At 51.9% G+C, this 20,954-nt stretch overlaps 2 protein-coding genes across 2 annotated transcripts; both read right to left on the bottom strand.

Annotated features, from left to right (window-relative positions):
- Positions 1 to 1,520: 1,520 nt before the first annotated feature.
- Positions 1,521 to 8,435, bottom strand: LOC120687219 (guanine nucleotide-binding protein subunit gamma 3-like). Its single transcript, XM_039969210.1, has 5 exons — positions 7,789 to 8,435; positions 5,886 to 5,938; positions 5,517 to 5,561; positions 5,383 to 5,436; positions 1,521 to 2,447 (listed from the first exon to the last, which is right to left on the bottom strand). Exons 1-5 carry the CDS (start codon positions 7,906 to 7,908, stop codon positions 2,126 to 2,128), a joined length of 594 nt encoding a protein of 197 aa, XP_039825144.1. The 5' UTR covers positions 7,909 to 8,435; the 3' UTR covers positions 1,521 to 2,125.
- Positions 8,436 to 15,824: 7,389 nt separating this feature from the next.
- On the bottom strand, positions 15,825 to 20,209 carry LOC120692416 (serine/threonine-protein kinase RIPK-like). The gene is made up of 4 exons (XM_039975700.1): positions 19,390 to 20,209; positions 19,142 to 19,277; positions 17,200 to 17,336; positions 15,825 to 16,658 (listed from the first exon to the last, which is right to left on the bottom strand). Exons 1-4 carry the CDS (start codon positions 19,837 to 19,839, stop codon positions 15,999 to 16,001), a joined length of 1,383 nt encoding a protein of 460 aa, XP_039831634.1. The 5' UTR covers positions 19,840 to 20,209; the 3' UTR covers positions 15,825 to 15,998.
- Positions 20,210 to 20,954: the final 745 nt, after the last annotated feature.

The following is a 20,954-nucleotide window of genomic DNA, read 5'->3' as shown; positions in this document are numbered from 1 at the left end:
AGCCGCCGCACCTTGATGCTGGCCAGCCATGGAAGGAGCCACCGCCGCCGCAACACGAAACGCAGGTCGCGGCCGGTGTCGCGCCGCACACCCGACGCCGGCGCCGGTGCCGCGGCGGCGAGCGCTGGAGCACGGGGCGCGCGGGGCAGGTCCGCCCGTGCTGCCCTAGGGAGTGACGCGGATGGTTTTTCAGAAAAAAGTTTCACCCTTGTCTCGAGCATACCTTCACCTGGGGGTGCAAATTGGTGACCCTTAGGTGCACTTCCAACCCTCTTTATTGCAAAGTTTTGTACTAATTTTTTAAAATGAGATCTGATTTTGGAGAGATAGTATAAAATTTTAAACTAAAAATAGTTGAAAGCACACCTAAGGATCACTAATTGACATCCCTACCTCCACCTGAAGAGACTGGCCCTGTTTGGTTGCATTCTAGAGATTCTAGAATGCGTTTTCTAGGCACCGCGTGAAGTAATAAATGAAGTCTATTTTCAAAACCTCTTCAGAAATGAGTGTAACTTTTCGCGATGAATCTAATAATAACGTTAATTAATCGATGATTGGCTACAGTGATACTACAGTAATGCGGTCTGGAGTAACCTCTAATCACGCGGTCAAAAGTCTCATTAGATTCGTCAGGATTACTAGCGCAGGGGTTCTGGAGTTAGTTTTGTAAACTGCCTTTGTTTGACATTTTTAATGAGCGGTCAAACTTCATTCTAGAATCTTGGAACGACAACCAAACAGGACTAGTCTCTAAGACTCTCTAAGACTCCGTTTGGATCCAATTGCTAATGAATGAAAGTGCTAAATTTTAGCACACAAGTATTGTATCCAAACATGAGCGCTAATAGCGTGGGTTAAAATTTAGCCAAAACTTAAAAACTCTAGCACTCAATTTTAGCGTCTTCAAACAGGCTCTAAGCCCACATCGCCACAACAATCGCGTGTGAGCCTTTGGCACCGCAACATGCCTTGCCGGTAGGGCTAGGCACTTTCCTGAACTTTTTTTTTCAGTTTTTAATGTTGGCTTCGGTTATGGTTTTTTTTTCTGAGTTCGGTATTAGGTATCGTGATCGGTCTTGAGCGCTGCAACACGGAAAAACCGGAAACATCGATGTCTCCTATTCTTGACGGGCGAAGCCAAAATAACGGTCACTGGGTCGGTACAAATGAATATGAATGCTATTAACTTAGCGCGTGTTAAGTACTGACTCTGCTTAACCCGGCTCATTGTCTTCCTCTAATTTTATTTACATATCGTATTAGTTTATCCTAAATTAAATTTGGTAAACTTTAACCAAACTTATAGAAAGAAATAATAACATTTACAATACCAAATTTGTTTCTCATTGAGTCCACCATGAAGTATACGTTGGCATTGCATATGTTGGATAGTATATTTATTGCTATATTTTTTATAGACTTGGTGAAAGTTAATACAATATGTAAATGAAAATGAAGTAGCGCGAGCAGAGCTTCCAACAGGGACCCGAGAGCGGATGAAAAGAGAGGGGGAAAAAAAAGAGAAAAAGGCATCACCTGCTTCCGGTTCATTTTGGGGGTCCAGTTCTGGTTCATGTTACAATGTTGTTTCAAAGGGTCAGGACCCATCATAACCATGGCCCAATTACTCAATTAACCGCCTAGCAAAGGACCCCGGCGGCGATGTCGATTCTCACGGGGCGGAGGCGCGACAGGCGGCAGACCCCAGTGACTCCGACTCCGACGAACTCGCTTCCTCTCCGGCCTCCCAAAGCTCTCGCTGCACCGGGAGCTCATAGAGGCCGGCCATCTCCTTGCTGCACTGCGGTGCACCGGCGTCCCGGCTTGTCCTCAAGTCCTCGGCCATCTTGGCAGCGTCATGCCAGGGCACGCACGCAGGGCAGGCGCATTGCCACGACCAGGCCGCATTGTCAGAAGACATGCAGTCACCACCAACACTCGTGACACGCGAAAGCTAGTTAGACCAAAAGCAGGCACACTGCAGACTGCCAATATCCATCAGCATCAGAACCCATCATCCTCATTCATCATCAGGGTAGCAGCAGCATCGATCGATCTAAACGCAGCACGCGCGCACGCAACCAAAAAAAAAAATACTCTCTCATCTCCGATCGCCATCATATCATAGGCACAGGCAGCAGCGCGGGACGCAGCACGCGCCGCCGCCGCAGCCGGGGCAGGCGCACGACGACGAGCAGCACCGCGGGCAGGCGCAGTCGCACGAGCAGCGCGGGCACGGCGCGCAGCACCCGCCGCAGCACCCGGCGCACACCACGCGGCACCGGCAGCAGCAGCAGCAGGAGCAGCACGAGGCGCAGAGCTTGCGCACCTGCGCGCCGCCGCAGGAGCAGCTCGCCGCCGCCCCCGGCCTCATCTTCAGCTGGAACGGCGGGCACCCGCCGCAGCAGCAGATCCACGACAGGTAGCTCAGGCAGCTCTTAGCTCTGCATATGCGAGTGCACGCAAACGATGATCAGCTCGGCGGTTGTTAGTTAAATGGTAACCCCACCCAAGCGACGACAAACAACAGTGTGCGAGCTATCTTACCCAAAAAAAAACAGTGTGCGGGTTCATGGAAATCATGATTGTTAACGACAAGTTCAGGAATCATTGAGCTAATTATGGTAAAGATGAGTTGATGTTTCTGAAAAAGTATCATGACTAGATGTTTCATTACTACTAGCTATCATCAGTGCAGGCAACGACAAGTTCAGCAATTATTAAGGTGATAGCCAGTGAGTTGATCGTTCTGTCAGTGTGACATTGATAACGACAATTAATGTAACAAAAGGACAAGTTAATTGTCAAAGTCCGTACAGTGCAGGGGTTGCAGATTACATAAGTAGAGCTGGCAGCGATGATCTGATAAAGCTGTTCTTTTCTAAATTCTAATGCAAGCTTAATTATAAGCTGATACAAAGCTGCTGCGACTACAACACAACACTGGGAATCATATACTACATTCGCAGGTGGCCTGCTCAGAAACTGAGGAATGTGGAGTACTCACTCTTGGTTGTGATGAGTGAATTGTCAACCGTGCGGTGTGATTATGTGCTTGATCTTTGGTTGCAGGTACACGGGCATCGAGTGTCGACGGGGAGCTGCCGTGGAGGTGCCGTGGCCGATGGACCGTGCGGTGGACGGCGATGAAGGGTAGCCGGGACCGGAGCTCGGGCCGGGGCGGCGGCTGTGGCGTCCACTCCTGGATCGAGGGCGCAAGCGCCAACGGATGACGGGTTTCTTGGTTTGCGCCACAAAACCAAGCTGGCGGACGGCGGTTGAAGATTCCAAGTCATGGAGGCACGGGCGTCGGTCTCGGGACTGGCGGAGGAACGGGCGTCGACGACGTCTAGGGCCTCGCTGCGGGCGAGGAGGTGACGGGCGTCGGGCGGCGTCTAGGGCCGTCAGGAGGCCAAGGCGGGAACGGCGTCCAGGGCCACGGCGTGGAGGCGGGAATCTTCCCGCGCGTGGAGTTTTGGCGGTTTTCTCAAAACCGGCCAACTACCCGGGTTTCACGGACCCTCCAAAACCGCGGACCGGATCTTCATCCCCACAACGGCATCGCGGAGAAGACTTCGACTCGAAGAAAGAACCTTGGCCGTCAGATGAGTCCTTGTATCTTTTTCCGATTTTGCCCCTACGGGCTTTCTAGTGTCTAGTTAAGTCTAGGGGTATTTTAGTCTTTTTGTTCTAGAGTTAGTGGGCTTAAATACCCCCTCTCCTCTCTCTCTCCCTGCCTGGCGCCCAGACTCTGCTTCCCTCCCCCGTGCGCATCCTCCCCCTCTTCCTGTTCTTCCTCCCTCTCTTCTCTAGGGTAGGATTTTAGCTATGGATTTTTGAGACTTTGTACTGAGATTGAATGGGAAAGGAGGCCCTTCCCTCCTTGTGCCCTCCGGGGTTTTGACTTCATTTCAATTTCATACGTCTCGTGCTTTCTTTGCGATGAATTTCGATTTTGCTTTGTTGGTTCTCTGTGCACGAGTTTGTCGAGATTGTGTGACTCTTTGAAGTGATTCTAATCCATCTAGCCTAGTGCTAAAACCCCCGGATTCACGAGTCCCCTCAAATCGAAGTTTTTGCGTTCTTGAGAAAACCCTGTTCTTGCTCGGAAATTCCTCGATTCCTCCGAAACCATGGAGTGATTCGTCGATTCCTTTGGTGGGTATGTTCACAAGGTCTTTGTGATCATGCCTGCAAATTTTGGTGAGATTTGAACTTGTTTTGATCCTCCGATTGTCAAGTCTCGGATCGAACCGAGAGCAAAAACAGAGTTTCTGCGTCGGGCTGAGTTTTTACCTATCACCGGTTAAACCGACGCTTGTGATAAGGTGCATCGGATCAACCGGTGAGTAGGTTTTTCACGCATTAGGGTTTTTGGGGTTTTCGATTGGTTGCACCGGTGCATTAGTCCCACGTGCATCGGATCAACCGGTGATACCTTTTCACTGACCTTTAGTGTGCTGTTTTGAGCGTTGCACCGGCTTATAGGATTTTCTTAACGTCGGTTCAACCGGTGCTCAGTGCGTTTCGTTTTGCAATCTCTCTGGACAATTGCATCGACGCTAGGGTTTTTTTTTCATCGGTTTAACCGGTGTTAATCATGCGTTTTTGAGTCCCTCTGGACAATAGCACCGACGTTGGTTTTGATTTTGCCGGATCATCCGGTGTGATAACACCGGTTGAACCGACGTTGTTCCAACCCATACGTCGGATCAACCGGTGCTCGCGTTTCTCTGCTGCTGGCTCTTTCTCACCGGTTGAACCGACGTGTTCATATCTATGCACGTCGGATTAACCGGTGAGTTATACCGAGCTGTTTCTTGTGCTGTTTTTCGTGCTTGCTTCCGCGATTGTTCTCGCTTGTCCCTAAGGCTGTCGTGTGCTGGTGTAGCTCCTACATAGCTACTCCACACTTCACCTAGGACGTTAGGGTTGGGTGCATACTTTGGATCTTAAGCCGAGCTTCCGATTGCGATAATTTTTAATCGGCTCCCATTCACCCCCATCTGGTCGCTTTTTCGGTCCCTCAGAAACTTCATACAAATTGAATTGAATATGCACTTGCTTATCAAAAGATGGACAAGTTGTTTTCTTACTGAACAGATATAGGTGTCATTTTAATTAGCTGGTGTTAGTTGTATATATATGTCTTATATATGCGTTCAGCTGGCTGGTTGGACAGTTTAATTTTTTTATACCTTCTGCTACCTAGCTAATAATGATAGTAGAATTAGTAAGTACATAACGATGGTAGAATTTTTTGTGTGCCAATTTAATTTGTCCTTTTCATGTGAAGTGATAATTAACAAGAAATAACATGACTAAATGAAACAAGAACCAACAATACTAAAAGCTGGGAACATAGAAATCATTATATACCTGAACTTCTTCAGAAACTGCTGAGATTGATCATTGCTTCGTTTCTCTGGCTGACTGCTTTTGAAGAGAGATAATAAGAAAAATGCACCATTGATGCTAAGCTAAAGACAAATTCTCAACCTGAAAATCCATACATCGTTATGAATGGATCGGGGTTTCTTCCCACGAACTCATCAACCCTGCAAAAGAAATAACAAAGAGGAAACTGAAAGACTTGATCATCAAGATCTTTTGAGGAACTGTTAATGGCAAAATTAACCCTGCATATAATTTTCCAGTGAAAATTAGCGAGCTAGTTTGCATTGAGCTTCTGCTTGTTAATCGTTTCAACCTAACATGGTTATCTAGTATCTACCCTAAGCATCATCATCCACGCATGGACACACTTGAATGGAGAATATGCTTTGAAGTGTAATAATAAGAAAACCCATCAATTTAGCCTCTAAAAGTAACATTTCTTGCGAAAACACTAGAAGGCCCGGAGTAACATTTCTGCAGCTTACTCTTTGCAGCATCTGGAGGCAGCGTGGACCCCCTCAATAGAACTTATTTCACCCTGCAAGGAAATTAAATTTGGTGTTAGCTCTGGGGTAATAATAATATTACAATACTGGCAGTATAATAGTAATACTGTGCAAGTAAGAGCCATGTGTTCAGGCTGTCAACTTTTCAGGTGCTGTCTGGTATATTTTTAACACACGGCATGCGTACTTCAATCAAAGCCGAGCGCCGAAGCAAATCAGGGAGGCGGCTTTCAAATGTTCTAAGGAGATGCATGCTGCAATACGCGCCAGCATTTGCATCAATGCGACATCGTTCATGGAAACAGCATATAAACGTTACCAAACAAAAAAGTAGGGACCTTATATGTGCATCAGAGAAAGCCATGTACTGCTGACTATTATATGTAACAGCAAATTATTATAACAAAAAAGACTACTACATACCTCTGTTCCAAAATATAACAATTTATAGACTTAGTCAAAGTCAAACATTTTCATATTTAACCAATAATATCATAAAAATAATTAAATTTAAATAGAAAAATTTACATGTTATGATAGTTGGTTTCTTTACAAAATTTACTTAGAAAAAAAAAATCTAAAAATAGCTATATTCTGGGATTGAGATAGTAGCATTTATTTTTGCTGTTGCTCCAGGATCAATACATACCATATATATATATACTCTTTGTGGTAGAGCATCGATTGGTTGTATTGGAATAAAATTTTGCAGCACATTTATTAATCCTGCCAAACACCGATGTCACGTAGAGATGGCCCCGGCATGCAAGCCTGTGTTTTTGCAGGCTCATCGGGCAGTAAATAGTGTTAATCAACAAATATTTTTGCAGGACTCATTATTTTACACACCCCAGTGACAGTGAGCAGGATGGGCAGACGAGTAGTTGGAAATCTGGAGCAGTCCCGATACAAAATCTCCCAAGCAGCCCATGTTCCTCGCTAAGCGATGAGAAGTCTTACCCTCCTAATCAGGATGCGCTGCAGCTGACTGATCAACTTATTACTCCCGTGGAACAAACAAATATTATAACAGATTAACATTAACGCGAGAAGCTTGCAACAAAGCCTATAGCTTGGAGTACATATATCTCGCACGTAGTATGAACTAGGAAGTACAAAATGGCTACGAGAAAAGGTTTTAGGTACCTGCTGTGTATAGTATCTCTAGAACGTAGCGGTCAAAGTCAAAGCGGCGCCTACATGATTAGTCAAACCAGCTACTGGGCGGTGTGCTAAGCCTAATTTCAGGAAGTGCAGGTGGGATTAATGGCCAGAACGTGGACGTTGTATCCAAAGACCGACCTTAACTTGTATCGTCTTCATCTTGTGGATCCCATCCAGCTGGAGCCCTTAAACCCTAGGTGGAAGTGGAACAAAAAATTGTAGAAGAGCTAGCGCTCCTCGCTCCAAGGGTCGAAGAGAGACGGGCGCCATGGAAATGGTAGTTAGCAGTAGGCAAAAGGAATAAAAGGAGCAGGGTTAGCCTTGACGCGCGCGCAAATCCATGGTACGATCCGCACGTGCCCAGAGGCGAGATTGCATTGCCCGGCTGGATGATTAAACTAATAACATTTCGAGCTAACGGCCGGTCTTATCAAGGGATAGCGCCTCAGCTGTCGGTCGCGGAGCGGGCTAGCAATTTCGTTGACCGCCGCATGCTTTGTTTATTTATCCATCTCCGCTGTTAAACAGAAATGAAAAAAAAAGCAGCGAAACAAGGTGGTAGGAAAACACAAGAGCATTGGGGGACAGAAACACTGGAGGACAAAGCTAGGCATGCGAAGATCGGGGAGAGCGGCGGAGCAGCACAAGAAGACGAGCGTTGTTCTCTTGCGCAGTATGAATGGCGGCGTGGTAAGTTAAGGTGGTGGCCGGTGTGTACCTCGAGGAAGCCGATCTCCCGGTGGAGCGCGTCGACGGCGAGCTGCAGGCGGTGGCGGCCGCAGGGGTCGGGCGAGGCCGGCGGCGACTTGGGCCTGGGCGCCGCCGGCGCCGCAGCCATCACTCCGCCGCCTGGCTGGTTCGTGCCGGCAGCTACCGGACGGCCGCCCGCCGGCAGATGCTACACTCTACACAATCGAGAGCGCGGCCGGTAGCGGCTGGATGGAGGTGGACGAATGGCCGGCCTGGCGAGCCAGTGATGATTGATGAGCGAATAACAACAAAAGAGCTGGGAAGGAATGATGACGGAGCTAGCTAGCAAGCTAGCTGCCGGCCGGCCTGCTGCAAGCAGCGAGGCGGGATTAAATGGCGGTGGTGGTGGAGCGGCGAGCTGCAGGCGGGCACATGGAGGGAAGCCGCGGGGGAGATAAGAGGAGAGTCTGCTAGCTAGCTCTGGCTGCTGGGGATGGTGGATGGCGGGTTGCCGTTTCGGGCGGCAATGATGGATGGAGAGGAGGGACAGCGCCAAGCCTTCTTTCCGGAATACTACCACGGACGGCCGGACGGGGGGGCCCTTGGCGGAAAGGAGCTTGGTAGCAGCGACCAGGCCGGCCGCCACCACTGAGACGGGAGGGAGTATTGCGACTCAGCGAGCTAGAATCTAGCACGAGAAGAGAGAGAGAGTGAGAGCAGAAACGTGAAGGGTGGCAGAGGAGAGAGAGGATGGGGCTTGAAAGATTGTCGGGGCCGGATCTAGAGAGAGCCGGGGGACGGGGCGTGGGGACGACGATGCTTGTGTATACTATTGCATTGCATGCTCGCTGCTGCCTGTCTACATGTGCTGCTAATCGAGCTACATGCTGCGCCTTCAAGATGGTCTGTCATCTTTCAAAAACTAAACAAAAAAAACGATGGTTTGTCATCTTTCAGAAAGCAAAAATACGGTTTGTCATCACACGGTTCCTTTCGATTATTATTAGCTTTTTCGCAACGGAAATCCATGAAAACCCCTTTTTATTTGGAAAACCTGTTGGGATAAAGGCACTAACAAATACACTACTTAATCTCTCATCTTGTGATGACCATTGAGGAGAACATCTACCAACAGATATGCAGCAGAATAATAAGAATCACATGCACAAGAGACACAACGTTTTACGTGGGAAAACATCCTCAAGGTGAGGAGTAAAAAATCTACGGGACCAATCGGTCCACTCCAAGTTTCCACTATAATCAACAAATGTTTATAAGGAGTCATCTCTAAGACCTCTAGAGGATTACACCAGGAGCAACACATTCACCATGATACACTTGACATCAACAATAACAACAACCACAACTATCTAGCAAGAGGTATGATCACTTTCAAATAGAGAAGCCACAGATTATGTCCCCTTCGGTAATTAGTTTATATCTCACAAACCGCAGTTCCACTGTGCACAAATTTTGGTAGGCAAGTAGATTTACGAGTCCTCTGACTACTGACAAAATTTCAGCTCAATTGGACACCGTTTCACCACCCAAACAAATCATCTACCGAAACTGCTCTGTGCTGAAACTGCAGTCACCCGAACTGACAAAACCCCTATCAAATCTGATGCTCTGCTCAACCAATCCTCAAACCAACTGACCAAATCAAAGTACTCTAAGTGTAGAATGAGCTCACCAAGTTTGCACGTTTGAGCCTCCAATAACTGGCTTGAAGCAGATCAGTTCACGGACACCAAATCTGGACAGATCTCCTTCTCCTTCTTCTTCTTCCTCTCTTCTCTCTAGTTGTGTTGTGTGTGTTCTACTCCTCTCCCACCAAAAGTGACGACCAGCACCTGGTAAAGATGAGGGTAGGGTTTTCTTGCTTGCTACTTCCTCTCAAGGAGCAATCTCAACCATTAATTCAAACACCACATCAATGGTGCACAAGCACTTGGGCTTGTGGGCTATCTTCATGATTTTGCTGGGCTCCAAATCATCCTCTATGTGGAGGGATAGTCCAACAAAACCTTGTTTTATTTTTTGTAGCTAACTTCATTAGGGATAAAAAAAGAACTGGTTACTAGTACACTCAAAATACCATGCGTCAACCAAAACTCTTAGCCACTTTTAACAAAACCTGCGTTTCTCAAGTTGAAGCGCGCTGCTGCATTCCTCTTTGTTTACACTTGATAGATCGATTGGGGGAAATTATGTACTCATGGGCGATGTGGTGTACGTGCACGATGCCCTACCGGACGGTCACACGAGAATATAGATTTAGTCGGGAATAATGTTGCCTAGTACTCCTCGCCCGTGACCAGTACGGGGGTCGGGGGCAAGGAGGCCTGCAGGCGCCCGCGGCGGCCGCTGGCGGTCGGCATGGCCGGCGGGTGCCGAGGGCCGAGGCGGTGGTCGGTGCAGGCCGGAGGCGGGCTGCAGCCCTACAGGTCCCCGCGGCGGCGGGCGGCGCCGAGCGCGCGGGATCCGCCGGCGGCCGACCGCCGAGTGCCCGAGCGGGGGGGGGGGGGTGCACGGGGCTCAGCGACGTGGGGGCAGGATGGCCGACGGCGTCGGCGGCTCGATGCTGGGTGGATGGTGTTTGCGTTGCGCGGGTTGGAAGAGGAAGAAGACCATACACGTAGCGTTGGGCCGGAGGATGCAACCCACCATGCCAGGCGGCCCACGAGGCCCACGCTTGCCCAGTCGCCCCCAATCTCAAGCCTGGCCGACGCCGTTGTCCTTCTCGCCGAGGGCGTTGCTGTGCCGCCATTAGCCCTCGTCGAACTTGAGCGAACTGTGATATGATGTGGAGCTCGCCCACAGGGACCTAGGGCGGCCGCCCTAACTCGTCCTAGCGGTGGCTCCGCCTCTGGCCGTGACCACCTCTTCTCGGCCGTGTCAATGGAGCCCCCGCGCCCTCGGTACCGTGTATAGTAGCTTGACAAACCGAGTCGCGCGCGCGCCATGAATTACGATGGAGGTCAGACAGGGGAATCAGCAGCTCGAACCTGAAACTAAGGGCAGATCAGTGTGGTGGCTGCGCTGGGCTGGTGGCCAACGCACAACTTGAAAGCAGGCGAGGTGACGGCATGGCATGGCCGCTCCCGATTCCGGGGGCGGGTGGTGCGCAACAGCGCAAGCATTCACTGCACGCTGGCGCCAGACCACGGCTGATGATCGATCGGCGGCGCGTGCCCTTCCGAATTCTGGTAGACGGTGGTAGTAGATTTCTGAAGCCTGAGCATGCGTGCAGCGTGCCCGTACCTGGAGCTGCAGGCAGGCCTGACAGGATCCGAGCGCGGGCGGTCGCTCCCCGATCGCTCGATCCACCAACTGTGCCAACCCGACATGTAGTACGACGCTCTGAATTGAACCCCACAGCCCAGCAGGGGTACTCATTGTAGCTAGATGTTTATTATTTGGTCCAATTTCTCTATCTATCGAAATAAAAGAAAAGGAAAAGAAAAGAAAAAAGTGATGGATCGGAGAGGAACAGTAGTCGTGGTACCCCTGGCCCTAGTCGAGCGTTGGTTCCGGCGGCTGCCCCGTCTTTTTCCTCCTCGCAGCAGCGCAGCGATGGAACAGTGATACGAGCACAGTGGAGGCTACAGCCGCCTGTAGCTAGTAGGTGAGGCCTAGCTAGCTAGCTCCACTGCGCCTGCATGCATGCGAGCAGCACGCACGTCCGGACATCATCGGCACATCAGATCAGAGGCGTGCGCGCGGCGGCCCGCTCCAAACTTCCGATCCAACGGCTGGCTGGATGCTGGCACGCCAATGCGCGTGGGCCCTCAACTCCCGACCCTTCTTTCCCCTTGCTACAGTTGAGAGGCGAGTGAGAGGGCGAGCGTCCCCGCCGGCGGAGCCGACGGTCTCTCCTGCCTCCGATGGCCCCCGGGGCGTCTTGAGGTGGCGGAGACCATCGGCCTTTTGTCGGCTGGTGGTGGGGTAGGCAGTAGTATAGGTCCTAGGGTTTCTAGGATTTCGTTTCCGGCGTCGAAGTCGAGGCGTCGGGGGCGGCGTCATGGAATAATGTCCTCCCGAGTTCTTCCCCGTCTCGATGGTGCTCTGCTCCGGCGCCGTTGACGAGCGCGTGGAGGAGGGGTTCCCGGCGTGGATCCCCTGTACAGGAGTCCGCGGCCGGCGGCTTGTCTGCAGGTGAGTCCGTTGGCCTTTTGCTCGATGGATCCAGGGCATGTTGTGGGTTTTGTGGAGGTTGGGTGGCCGGATCGGGCTCGGTTTCTCCTCGGCGGCGGCGGTCGTCGATGGCGAGCGCGGATCCGGGAGTTGCAGAGGTCGGGGCGTGTCCCCGATCGATGGGCGACAGCCGAAGGCCTTTTCTACTGCGACTCCAACCAAAGCCATGGCGCGAAGGGGCCTCTTCAGCTCACGGTGGAGCTTGTCTTCCTCGGCGGCGGTGGCGGCCGGCGTGGAGGTCGACTCCTGATGGTTCGCGAAGGATCTAGGGACTTGGATATATTTTTCTTTTTTCTTAGGGTCCTTCGTGTAGTATGGTTGTTACAGCTGTCTTTGTATCCTTGGCGTATGTGTCTGTATTCGTACGTCTTCATGTACATTGCCCTTAACTAGAAATACAGATGCGTATTTCAAAAAAAATGCGCGTGGGCCCGCGTGCGCCGTGGATCGCGTCATCGTCGCACGCATGGAGGAGGATGGTTCATTGCTGGTTCGTTACGCTAGGTCACGTCAAAGATGGCGGGACCCGCTGCGCGCGCGATCCAGGCCGGGGAACATGCGCTGTGACGACGAAGCCGGCACGCGTAGCGACGGCGGCTGCACTGTACGGATGCCGCAGAGGATCGGAGTACGTACTCCTACAGCCGTACAGTGAAGGGAGCCGACCGTGGTTCCGGTTCCGGGTGCTGATCGGAGTCGATCGTCGCCAGAGATCCGTATCCAACTCACACCAGGGCCGCCGCCGTACGTGCGGTGCCGTGCATGCGCGCGCTCCCTGTCCGGGTGCTCCGTCCGGCCGCCTGCCCGCTTTTTTTTTCGCGAACGTGGCTTAGCACGTATTTTATTAGGAGGAAAGCAGATTACAAACATAATTTGATACTAGCCAAATAATAGTTGACCGGCACAAGCACACAAAGGAGTAACAACAGAGAAAAAATTGAAAAGAGGCCAACGAAAACAAACAGCCACAGCACTAGCAGAACGACGACCACAGAGCAGAAGACCTCACCAACCCGCCAAGACCCACGAAACAAACTAACACAGATGAACCTACAAGAAGAACAACATCACCGAGGCCGCCAACAGACCACAAACACAACCAATGGGTGGCCAAGCATCCACCAGAAAAAGCAGTTCCACAGTGGCGAATCATCCGCCAGAGACGACCAATCAGCAGCGCAAACACGGCGGCAAAGCATCCACCAGAGAGTAAAAAGGGCGGCAAAGTATCCGCCGGACCAAGCGAAATATGGGCGGCAAAGCATCCGCCATCACAATGACGGCAAAGCATCCGTCAAAGTAGCTGCAGCGTAAGCAGACCAAGGTGATGAAGCATCAATGGAGCACGGTAGGTAACATCCAAAAGCCGACCACCCTGAGCGTGAAAAAGTCCCAAGACGACGCCCTCAACAGGGACCATGACGCGCAAGACGCCAATGTCGTCCGTCCGAGCACCGGACATGGTTTTCACCAGGGAACCAATCTCAAAGCCAGGGCGGATCGCCGCGACCGTAGCCCAAGGCAGACCCGAGGACGACAGCCGAGATGCGAAGACCAGCAGAGGAGGCATAGGAGGTGTCCATGGCGACGCCCCCAACAGGGACATGACGCACTAGGCGCCATCGTCGCCTGTCCGCAGCACGGACATGGTTTTCACCAGGAGCAAACCTCCATGCCATGCCGAGCCGGCATCCAGGCTCCACAAGGGCGGCGCAACCCCGGTCCACCAACCACCAGTGGGGCGGCGGCGGGGACACAGGCCCCCGGCCTCCCAAGCGCCAGGGGGGCGGTGGCAGCGAAAGCCGCAGGGCGGCGGCGGCGCGACCACAGGCCGACCACCCGAGGCGGCGGCGACGCAGCACAGCCACGGGCAGGCCACCCGAGGCGGCGGCGACGCGGCGCGGCCACAGGCCGACCACCCGAGGCGGCGGAGGCGGTGCGGCCAAGGGCCCCCGCCCCCGCCCCGGCGACGGCGCGGCCACCGCACCCCGCCCGGCAGCAGATCCGGCCATGGAGGGCCCGGATCCGGCGAGGAGGAAGTCGGGACCAGCCCCGGCGGCCGGCGGCGGCGAGGTCGGCGAAGTCCGGGCAGCGGGATGAAGAAGGTAGCGGGAGAGAGAGGAGAGAGCGTGGGGGCTGAAGCCGACTTCGGCTAGGGCACGGGCCGCCGCCGCCGCCCGGACGGAAGCCGGCGGCGGCGGCGGCCACCGGAGGCGGCCCGGGGGGTTGGGTGGACGGCGGCGCTCGGAGCCCCCCGAGTCGCCCAGCAGGAGCGACTCGTGGGGTTTGGATGACTAGTCCGCCTGCCCGCCTTAAGAGCAAGTTTTAAGTTTTATGGTCCCAGCCGGCTGCCGGCTAGGAGCCCGCACTCAGCAGGTCGCAGCGCTTGTTTTTAATGCGTTGCAGTGAGAACACGAGCATTTTTGCTGGCTTTCAGCGGGTGATTCGGCAGCCGCCCGTTCATGCTCTCTCCTCCCCACGTCGGATTCCAGCCGACTCCTAGTCTCTTGTAATACCTGCTCTATGTACACCTGACTCTCCGTACCTCGTCTGCTGACATGCACGTCGCGACGTGGAGGTATCTCCCGCCGCACGCGCCACGCTGGCCCAGCTCCACCTCCAAACCATGCAGACGAGGCAGTGCAGGCTCCCGGCCCGTTCTTCCGTCCTTTTTTTTTTTGTTTTGCTTCTTTCTCTATGTCGCGGCACTAGATGTTCTCGCAGCTAGCTAGTCGTGTCGTATGATTTCCTGGCGCCTCCCGGTCTCATATCCGGGCCCAGGTACTTTGGAATGGTATGAAATTCCATCACCATCCATCCGATTGGATACATTGGCTAAAGTATTTAGACTCACTCTTCGTTTGGCTGTGACTGGTGGCTGGTGTTGATTTATTATGAAAGAAAAGTACTGCTGGCTGGCTGGCGGCTGGTGAATGGTGCTGATTTGGTGTGAGAGAAAAATACTGTTGGCTGGATGGCTGACAAGCCAAGTGAATAGAGCATTTTCCGTCAGCTGATCCAAACATAAAATGTTGACTAAGGTTTAATTGCACTCCAACTAAATTCAGTCCATTAATCCTTAAAACCCACCTAATATTAGGTGATGCACACAGGTGGACTAAAAATGTTCAGTAAAGTTCAATTCCACCTACTAAAATTTAGTTCATTCGTTCCGAAAATCCACCTAAGTTAGATTAAACCAACCTGCAAACTGCGAAAAGATCAAACTATCCCTCACTACATATGCGCATGCAGGCATAAGATTAACGAAATTCAAGAGGAAAAATAATATTTCTATAGGTGTTGATCTTATATATCTAAAGTTTAGTCTAAAACAACATGGACTAAAATTTAGTCCTGGATGATCCAAGCTGCAGATAAAGTGGGCACCTGCACTGCGCACCCACTGCTCCCCATTTGTCCCAGCTGGCTGTCTAGAAAGCAGCTCTGGCTCCTTGGCCGGGCGTACTGTGCGCGTGCCTGCCCCTGTGTAGCACCCACTGCACCGCAACAAACGAAAACGAGACAAGCGCCCACTGCGCAAATCACATCCGCCCCCTGTGTACTTCGCCTTTTCCATGCATGCATAATTGCATTTGCTTTGCTAGTGTTTATGTTTTGTTTTGGAGCTAGCATCTCAACTCAGTCGTCTAATAAGCTCACCACCGTAGAAAACACACACAGAATTAGTAGTGGAGTAACAACAAAAGAAGAAGAACTACGTACTGAAAAAAAAGGAAAGGAGGTCAAGCCCGGTAGATATATATATATCAACCAAAAATAAATAAAGAAAAACAAGGAATTACAGCCTCAGATTACAGCCGGGGGGGGGGGGGGGGGGGTATGGTGCAGTAATCCTCAACCCCGTCAACAAAATCACTACTACGTTACGCGTACTCCATCGACGCCGACATGAATCTATTTACCACCTAAATTTACATCTCGTTTTTACACACGACACGAACCAGCAGCAGCAATAACCGTGCATGCCCACACATCACCGTTAATAAGAAAGGAAAAAAAAAAAGAATCGGTCGCTCGCTACGGTTTGGGTTGCGCGGGCATGTGCCACTCCCAGAACTCCTGGCTCTGCCCCGGTGGCCTCCTGGTGGGGACGCCGCCCGGCCTCTTCGGGTTCGGGGACCTGGTGGCCACCACCCTGTCCTGCCTCTCCCTCCGCTCGCCGTCCCTTCTCCTCGCCCTCTCCTTCCTCGCCGTGGCCGCCTCCTCCTCCTCCGGCTCGCCGCCGGGCGCGTCGTCGCCGTCGCCGGTGACGGCGAGGAGCGGCTCCAGGTCCTCGACGACCCTGCACATGTCCGGGCGGCTCTTGGGGCTCCCGCTGAGGCAGCGGTACGCCACGAGCGCCGCCCTGTGGGCCGCGGCGGCGGGGTAGGCGCCCTCCAGGGCCGGGTCCATGACGCGGCCCAGCTTCTGCGGGTCCTTGAGCCACGCGCGCATGTGCTCCACCAGGTGCTGCTCCCGGCTGGGCCGGGCCTTGTCCACCGCTCGCCGGCCCGACAGGATCTCCAGCAGCACCACGCCGAAGCTGTAGACGTCGCTCTTGGCGGTGAGGTGGCCCGTCAGGATGTACTCGGGCGCCGCGTACCCGTGGGTGCCCATCACGCGGGTCGACACGTGGGTGTCGTCCCCCTCCGGCCCGTCCTTGGCGAGCCCGAAGTCCGACAGCTTCGCCTCGTACTCCTGCAAAATGAACTCCCTAGTCTTGGGCTGAATTGACACGCAGTATGGCCCATTTCGCTGGGCTGGGCTGTGCTTTTCTTTTGCTTTTCATCAAGATAAGAATTGAGAAACTTTGTGGCACCTCAAGACTTTTCGATTTTCAAGGGGCCGTGTGGTGGTTGGTACACACATGCGCATTTGTAGCATTTGTGAACAAGCAGCAATTTTTCTTTCCTTTTGTCGCTGATCTATTGTACTTTCTCGCAGAAGGAAAAGGTAGTATGAAAGGATATGAAAAGTAGCATCTTCAAATTTGCGGTGCGAATTGAATGAAAGAGGCTCTCTGATCTTGTCAGCTCTCTCCCACGACCACAAGTGGCCTCGCTCGCCGCCGCAGTTGAAAAGTACTAGTACAAGGGTAGGTTTACTACTACTAGAAGTAGGAATCGATCTACCACGTCAAACTACTGACGCAGCAACCAACTTGAAGGCTCGTTTTGGACTTTGATCGACGGGCATGCATCATGCTTGTAATTCAACTGGATTATTAGTATTTGCTTACCGGGTTGAGCAGGATGTTGGATGTCTTGAAGTCGCGGTAGATGACGGGCTTCTCGGCGTCGTGAAGGAAGGCGAGGCCCTTGGCGGCGCCCACCGCGATGTTCAGCCGCGTTGACCACGACAGAACGGGCGGGAACTCTGCAAGCACAAATAAAACAATGCACCCATGTGTCAACGTGTGTGCTGCGCATGCAATCTTCGCTCATTTGTTTTTTGTTTTTTTTTTGTTTCTGCTACCACAAAGGGATCGGTTAGAGTATGCGAGCACCACGCTCTGCAACGTGTGTCGTTTCAACATGAGGTACTTACGTCGTAGTTGTACGTTTTCAAAAAGGAAACCAAAACACAGCAGTTGCAGACTTGTGCTAGGATCGAGCTATCCGGAGTAGTTGGAGACGACACAATGGAGCGTGCAAATGTGAGACGACCTACAGGGAACGCGCAAAGAGGCTTGCTGTGATGTGTTCAGCTTTAATTTCCACAACCAACCTGAAGAATTAACCAAGGGTGTGGGGCCCAGGCAAACGCTAGCTGTACCAGGGTTTTTTTATCCGACCGTTTGGACCGAACCGCCGGCGCCCGGTTCCGGCTAACCGGTCCGGTTTGACCGGTTACCGGTAAAAACCGGTCAAACTCAAATTTGAATTCAAAACCCGCAGTTATACCGGTTTCGAACAGCTAACCGGCCGGTTAGACCGGTTTACCGGTCCGGTTTGACCGGTTACCGGTCGGTTTGACTGGTAACCGGTCGGTTTGACTGGTAACCCGCTAAATTCAATTTTTTTTCTTTTTTTGTTTAAATTCAAATATCCGCAAAGTATACTAAATGAATGTTTGTATAACATGTTTTAGTCTAAATGAACCCTCCAACCCTTTTTTGTACTACTTTTATATTGTATTTGTATACTTTTGTATGCATGTTTTTTTGTTTAACTTCAAATGCTCGCAAAGTATACTAAATGAACGAATATTTGAAAAAATTTGACTTCATTAAATTCGTCGCAACTTGAAGTATTTTTAAGATTTTTTTGGGATTTTTCTATTTTTTAGAATTCAAATTTAAAATTTGAATTTGGGCCGGTTTAAAACCGGCTGGAACCGGAACCGGTCCGGGCCGGTTAGACCGGTAACTGCGGTAACCGGACCGGTTCCGGCCGGTTTGGTGAACCCTGCTGTACACGCAGATAAAGTCAACAGGGGCTCGCCCCGTTCGGGCAAGAGCTAAAGACCGGTCAACCACCATCTCCTCTGGTACTAGCAGTAGCTAGCTCGTTAAATTTGCCACGCTCGCTCGCTCCCCCATCGCTAGCTAGCTAACTGATCCATAATTAATTATAATTATTGCCCTGATCTTTTATTTATTTCAAACAGTGCCTGCGTGGTTGCTTGTTTATTAGTAGTACAACCAGCTAATTAACCCTCCATCGATGGGTTGTTCGGCTGGAGCTAGCGCACACACACATGAATGCGTGTGTAGATTATATGGTCAATCAATCCGTTATCGATGAAAGGCTATCTATATAGCTAGCTACTCCGTCCACCCATCGTTTCCGGCCGTTGACAACGTGGTCAAAAACAATCAGCTGCGTACTGTATGTAGTAGTGCAGTACAACCAGGTAAGCAAGCTGGTCTAATCAATTAGGTGATGGCGTGATGCGTGCGTGTGGCTCCAAGCCTAGTTTGTCAGCTGACGTGGCACGGCGCACGCATGTGCCCAACGTACAGTAGCTAGATAGTACTATCATTAGTTGATGCTGCTAGATTTGCTTCCTCAAATTAAGGATAGTATAGTATATAACACACACGGATTAATTAGTTAAGGTGTATCGACCTAGGTAATATTCTCTAATTAATGCGTAGGAAAATAGTATAGTATATATAACACAGACAGGAGGAGCTAGTAGTACCAATTAATTAAGGAAAATAGAACACTAGTACTCACTCTTGAAGAGGTGGTTCTCGAGGCTGCCCTTGGGCATGTACTCGTAGACCAGCAGGCGGTGCTCCTCCTCGCTGCAGTAGCCCACCAGCTTCACCAGGTTCGGGTGCCGGAGCTGTCCGAGGAAGATCACCTCCGACTGCACGCGCGCGCGCCATTGTTGTTAGCTGCTAGCTCATCTTGGCTATAGCTACCTCACCATCGTCAGCCTAATACTACAATTGAGCAAGCAAGCAAGCAGGCACACGTACCAGCCACTCCTTGTGCCCCTGCGTGCCCTCGGGGTCCCAGAGCTTGACGGCGATCCGCTGCGCGGGGAGCCCCGGCTTGGCGCCCTCCGCCACGGCGCCCTTGTACACGGGGCCGAACCCGCCCTCGCCCAGGAAGTTGGTGTCCACGAACCCCTGCGTCGCCGCCTTCAGCTCCCCCACCGTGAACACGTGCAGGTTCGACCCCACCAGCGACACCGAGAGGTCCTGGTCCGAGCACGTGCTCATCACGTCCGTCACCGACAGCCGCTGCTGCAGCCCCGCCGCCGGGGACTGCTGCTGCTTCGCCGCCGTCCGCGGGCCGGGCCGGACCTTGTTGTCCCCGCTCCCGGCCGCGCCGGCGCCGCCCATCAGGCACCCGCCGAACAGGAACCGCCACGCCGACAGCTGCTGCTGCTGCTTCTTCTTCTTCGCCGACGACGACCTCGCCATGATCTATCTATATCTCTCTACCTTCAACTGATGATGATATGGCGGATCGGATCCGTTGACGCACGCCTCCGATCCTCAACTGATGATGATGGCCAGCTAGCGCCGCCCCGGCCGCGATCGATCGGTCCGTTGACGAAGCAAAGGGAGCAAGCTAAATCCGCAGGCGCTGGATGGAGGCCGGCCGGATCGACTGCAATGGAGTAGCAGCAGTCGAGAGGTATAGCTTCTGGCGGGGGGACTTGGGAAGAGGCGGAGGAGTATTTGTAAAGGGCCGGCCGGGTGAGACGAGAGCTAGCTACCAACCATGCCGAATAAATGGACGACGGGCGATGAGGAGAGTGAGAGACCATTTCTCCTGGGATATGGCCGGCCCGGCCTCCCCCGCCCCGCGTTGAGGCGCTCGATGATCGATCGGCTTCCGTTCCGTTCCCCGCCGGGCCGGATGACATGTCGCCACGCTGACCGTTGACCTGACAGCCCAACGCCTGCTTCCCATTTCCTTTTTTTCTCTTGTACTTTTCTCGTTTCTCTTTTTTTTTCAGAGCACTTTTCTTTACGGCTGCTGGTTAAGTGAGGTCTCTCTCTCTCTCTCTCTCTCTCTCTCTCTCTCTCTCTCTCTCTCTCTCTCTCTCTCTCTCTCTCTCTCTCATCTACCGGATTTATATTAGTCTCGACGTTTTAACGGAAACTTTGAAAAACTAAAAGACAAAGTGCAAGCGACCACGTCAACAAGTCAATTCTAGTACCACTGCTACTTTTTTTTCTCCCGCAAAGTGCTAAATGCTTGGCGATAATCTTTCACAATTCACGTTGATGGAAAATCTGCTTATGATGCTGTTACAAAATTGTACGTCTTTTTTTTGCAAAAAATATGTAGAAAAATATCCACATTCAGCATAACCATTCATCGATCCTGTCCTACCGATACAAACTCAACTTAATGACGAGAACTACTAAATCGCAGTAGCCAAAGTCGGCAAGAGAAGCAGATTTATGTGACAAAATTCGTTTCCATGAACATAAATGTGCGACATGGCAAATTTACCTTAAATTTGTTGAACCAACGAAAAAAAAGTCAAACCAACAACAGGGGGAACTTGCAGCCTCAACAAAAC

This window comes from Panicum virgatum, chromosome 9N (assembly GCF_016808335.1).
Source record: "Panicum virgatum strain AP13 chromosome 9N, P.virgatum_v5, whole genome shotgun sequence".
NCBI classification, from domain to species: domain Eukaryota; kingdom Viridiplantae; phylum Streptophyta; class Magnoliopsida; order Poales; family Poaceae; genus Panicum; species Panicum virgatum.
The sequence above is the reverse complement of the archived record's forward strand: the minus strand, read 5'-3'. Positions and strand labels throughout refer to the sequence as shown.

Excerpts from the sequence above, each read along its gene's own strand:
- LOC120687219 (XM_039969210.1), bottom strand. The coding sequence starts at position 7,908 with ATGGCTGCGGCGCCGGCGGCGCCCAGGCCCAAGTCGCCGCCGGCCTCG. Across the intron at positions 5,562-5,885 it reads GCCTCCAGATGCTGCAAAGA|GGTTGATGAGTTCGTGGGAA; the intron begins GTAAGCTGCAGA and ends TTTCTTTTGCAG. Across the intron at positions 5,437-5,516 it reads CCCGATCCATTCATAACGAT|TCAGCCAGAGAAACGAAGCA; the intron begins GTATGGATTTTC and ends CTTCAAAAGCAG.
- LOC120692416 (XM_039975700.1), bottom strand. The coding sequence starts at position 19,839 with ATGGCGAGGTCGTCGTCGGCGAAGAAGAAGAAGCAGCAGCAGCAGCTG. Across the intron at positions 19,278-19,389 it reads AGGGGCACAAGGAGTGGCTG|TCGGAGGTGATCTTCCTCGG; the intron begins GTACGTGTGCCT and ends GCGCGCGTGCAG. Across the intron at positions 17,337-19,141 it reads CGAGAACCACCTCTTCAAGA|AGTTCCCGCCCGTTCTGTCG; the intron begins GTGAGTACTAGT and ends TTGTGCTTGCAG.